The sequence below is a fragment of the Papaver somniferum genome, chromosome 11, assembly GCF_003573695.1.
Source record: "Papaver somniferum cultivar HN1 chromosome 11, ASM357369v1, whole genome shotgun sequence".
Lineage (NCBI taxonomy): Eukaryota > Viridiplantae > Streptophyta > Magnoliopsida > Ranunculales > Papaveraceae > Papaver > Papaver somniferum.
The window spans coordinates 83,268,334-83,271,207 of NC_039368.1; the positions used below are offsets into that span (position 1 = coordinate 83,268,334).

At 36.1% G+C, this 2,874-nt stretch overlaps 1 protein-coding gene across 1 annotated transcript; it reads left to right on the forward strand.

The window, feature by feature from the left end:
- The first annotated feature begins 768 nt into the window (after positions 1-768).
- On the forward strand, positions 769-2,131 carry LOC113321420 (E3 ubiquitin-protein ligase SGR9, amyloplastic-like). The gene has a single exon (XM_026569321.1). The coding sequence runs from the start codon at positions 839-841 to the stop codon at positions 1,721-1,723; it is 885 nt and encodes a 294-aa protein (XP_026425106.1). The 5' UTR covers positions 769-838; the 3' UTR covers positions 1,724-2,131.
- Positions 2,132-2,874: the final 743 nt, after the last annotated feature.

A 2,874-nucleotide genomic window follows, 5' to 3' on the forward strand; every position in this document is an offset into this window, starting at 1 on the left:
CGCGTTTGGATACCAGAAGCAAAAGTTATAAGCAAAAATATTTTGCTTTACAAGAAATGACCTTTTTTACTTCTAAAATTCGTTCTGGAATCTTATATCGAAACTATTTCTTGCCTTTTGACATCTAGAAATCGAAAAACTCCATATTTAAATACAGCTATTAATTCATTATCAACAATTCAACTTCATTTTGATCTACATACTAAAAATCCAGTGAAACCTTGAAAGAAAAGGAAAAATAAATCAGCCTCAAGAGGAAGGAAAGAGAAAGGCCAGACCTGCAGCAGTAAGTTGACAAAGTACTTGCAGACAAAATCTCACCGTTTCCACCCAACACTCTGCTCCACAACCTCTCTTATCCTCTTTACATGACAACCAACATTGCTACGTCCAAATATAGTAAAACCTAACATTCTTCCTGATCACTCCTTACACTTATTATTTCATGCCTTATAAGCCCTTTAAATTTAAGAGGACACACTTACCCTTCTCTACACACCAAGCATCTTGCTTGAACATACTAGTGCAGTTGGTCGTATTTGGTGAAATTTTAAACTATGATAAATAAATTTACCAAAAAAAATTTGGTTGCCTTGCCTATGACTTGCAAAAGAAGATCAGAAGGATGAATTGGCTTTATTTCATGGACTTGTATTTGTTGGTATTGTTACTTTCTTTTTCCACATTGGAAATTGAAGTATAAAAAAATGAAGTTGCAATTACAAGAAATCTTTGTGTCTAATTTAGTCACCTAGAAAAGATTTCATGTAACCCACTTTAAAGCACAACATTCTCCCAACTCTTCTTCCACTTCTAGACACAAACACAAGATCCCATAATGGAAACGGATCACTACTACCAGAGCTCAAGTGAAACGATCATGGCTTCATTGCTAACTCTAACACCAACTCAATTCTCTTATCTCTCCCATACTCTCTCTTCAGACTTCCATATTCAGACACACCGTCTTTATTCGCTCCTATCTTCGCCACTCCGTTTCGCACACACTCTCCAGTTCCTTCAAACTCTTTCTCTCCATGATAAAACCTTGCTCATAGCACGTTACCTCCAACGAACACTGAAACAGCTCACTAACACTTGGGAAACCGAAACACATGCTTCTCCAAACACGGGTTATTCTTATTCGATTCGATTAAGGTTAAGAGAATACGACGCCGTTTCATTGCTCTTGCTACTTTGTGAAGTGTATCAATACAATTCTCAATTTCTACAGACGTATTCATTGATGGAATGGCATGAAATCCTCAACGATTACGTGTTTAACAACACTTTAATGAGTATTTCCGGCATGGGTTTCTCATGTACAAGTCTAGTCTTATGTCCTTATATTGATAATGTGATCAAATGTAAGAGATTTCTTGATACTATGATGAGTTGCAGCGTTGGTCATAACAAACCGGTTGTTGCGGCCGCATCGGCATTGGCAGTCGTTTCGTTAAGATCAGTGCAAGTTAGTAATGAAAATAATGGGGTTGATCCTGTTTCCTGTGTAATATGTAAAGAAGAAATGAAACAAGGAAGAGATGTTTGTGAAATGCCATGCAAGCATTTATTTCACTGGATTTGTATATTGCCATGGTTGAAGAAGAGAAATACTTGTCCTTGTTGTAGATATCAGATGCCAACAGAAGATGTTTTTGGTGAGATTGATAGGTTATGGGGTGTTCTGATCAACAAAGATTGTTGCAGATTAAGGAATTGATCAACTGAAAGTTTGATCAGATTTGTCAGTCAGTGCATAGGGAATTGGATTGGGTGATTGAGATGAGTGGATGTTGGGAATTGGTTCATTTTCATGGATAAAGTGAAACGTGGAAGTTAGATATGGGGGGTTAGAGTTTACATTGGATCTGATGGAGATAGCTTGATACATTGGACTTTACAAGCAAGCTTTGTTACAAGAATCCATAAAGGAAATGTATAAAATTATTACACCTTTTCATTTTTATAGGAGTCACTCTCAGTATTCTCATACATGTGTAGTAGTTTCATATGCTCTCTGATCCTCTATTTCGATACTAGGACTGTAATGCATTTGTTTTAAAGGGCTTCATCTGTCCATGTAAATTGTGAGGATCAAGTGATATACTATCATCTGCATTGCATTTCAGAAAATTTGGTTCCATATTAGTCCAACAATCTCCATGAATCCCATCGGCGGATGGCCCCGCGATTCCCCTTAATTCCCAGAAACAACCACTCACATGTCAAGAATGTGATATTGGGCACTTTAGTCGTCCGACAATTTGAGGGCAGTAATTAGTGAGGATAAGCACTTGGTAGAATTGGGATGGAGTATATGAATAGGCCTCATATGGAATCAAGTGTGTAAGTCAAAATAGGTGGGGGTGGGGTTATATTTCTGACATCCAGTCACAGGACCAAAAGCCAGTCACCTCGATGTATCTCAATTTTTAACCATGCCTTTGGATGAGTTTTCCTTTCACACAAACACACCATCTAAGCAACTTAGCAACATATAAAGATTACAGTATAGAGGTTTTTTTAATTTACCTTCAATCTACAGCTATTTTTATTTGTTTTTTTGGAAAACATAACTATGTTGAAAAATAAAAGCTTGATATTATCATTTTTGCTGGTTATGTAGGTAATTTAACGAGTATTCCAAATATATAAAATTCATAAAGATCGGACGTATAATTTAAGAACTATGGAATTTTACTCTCTCAAACCCTGTTCCGTTTGGTAATCTAAAAATGAATAAGGTTGTCATTTAGCATGCTTGTCTTGAGAGTGGGAGATAAAGAATAGAGATGTGTAGAATTTTTTATTTTCTTTTGAAGCATGATATTTATTAAATTAAGACGAAATTATACGAGAGTATATTGTACC

Excerpts from the sequence above, each read along its gene's own strand:
- LOC113321420 (XM_026569321.1), top strand. The coding sequence starts at position 839 with ATGGAAACGGATCACTACTACCAGAGCTCAAGTGAAACGATCATGGCT.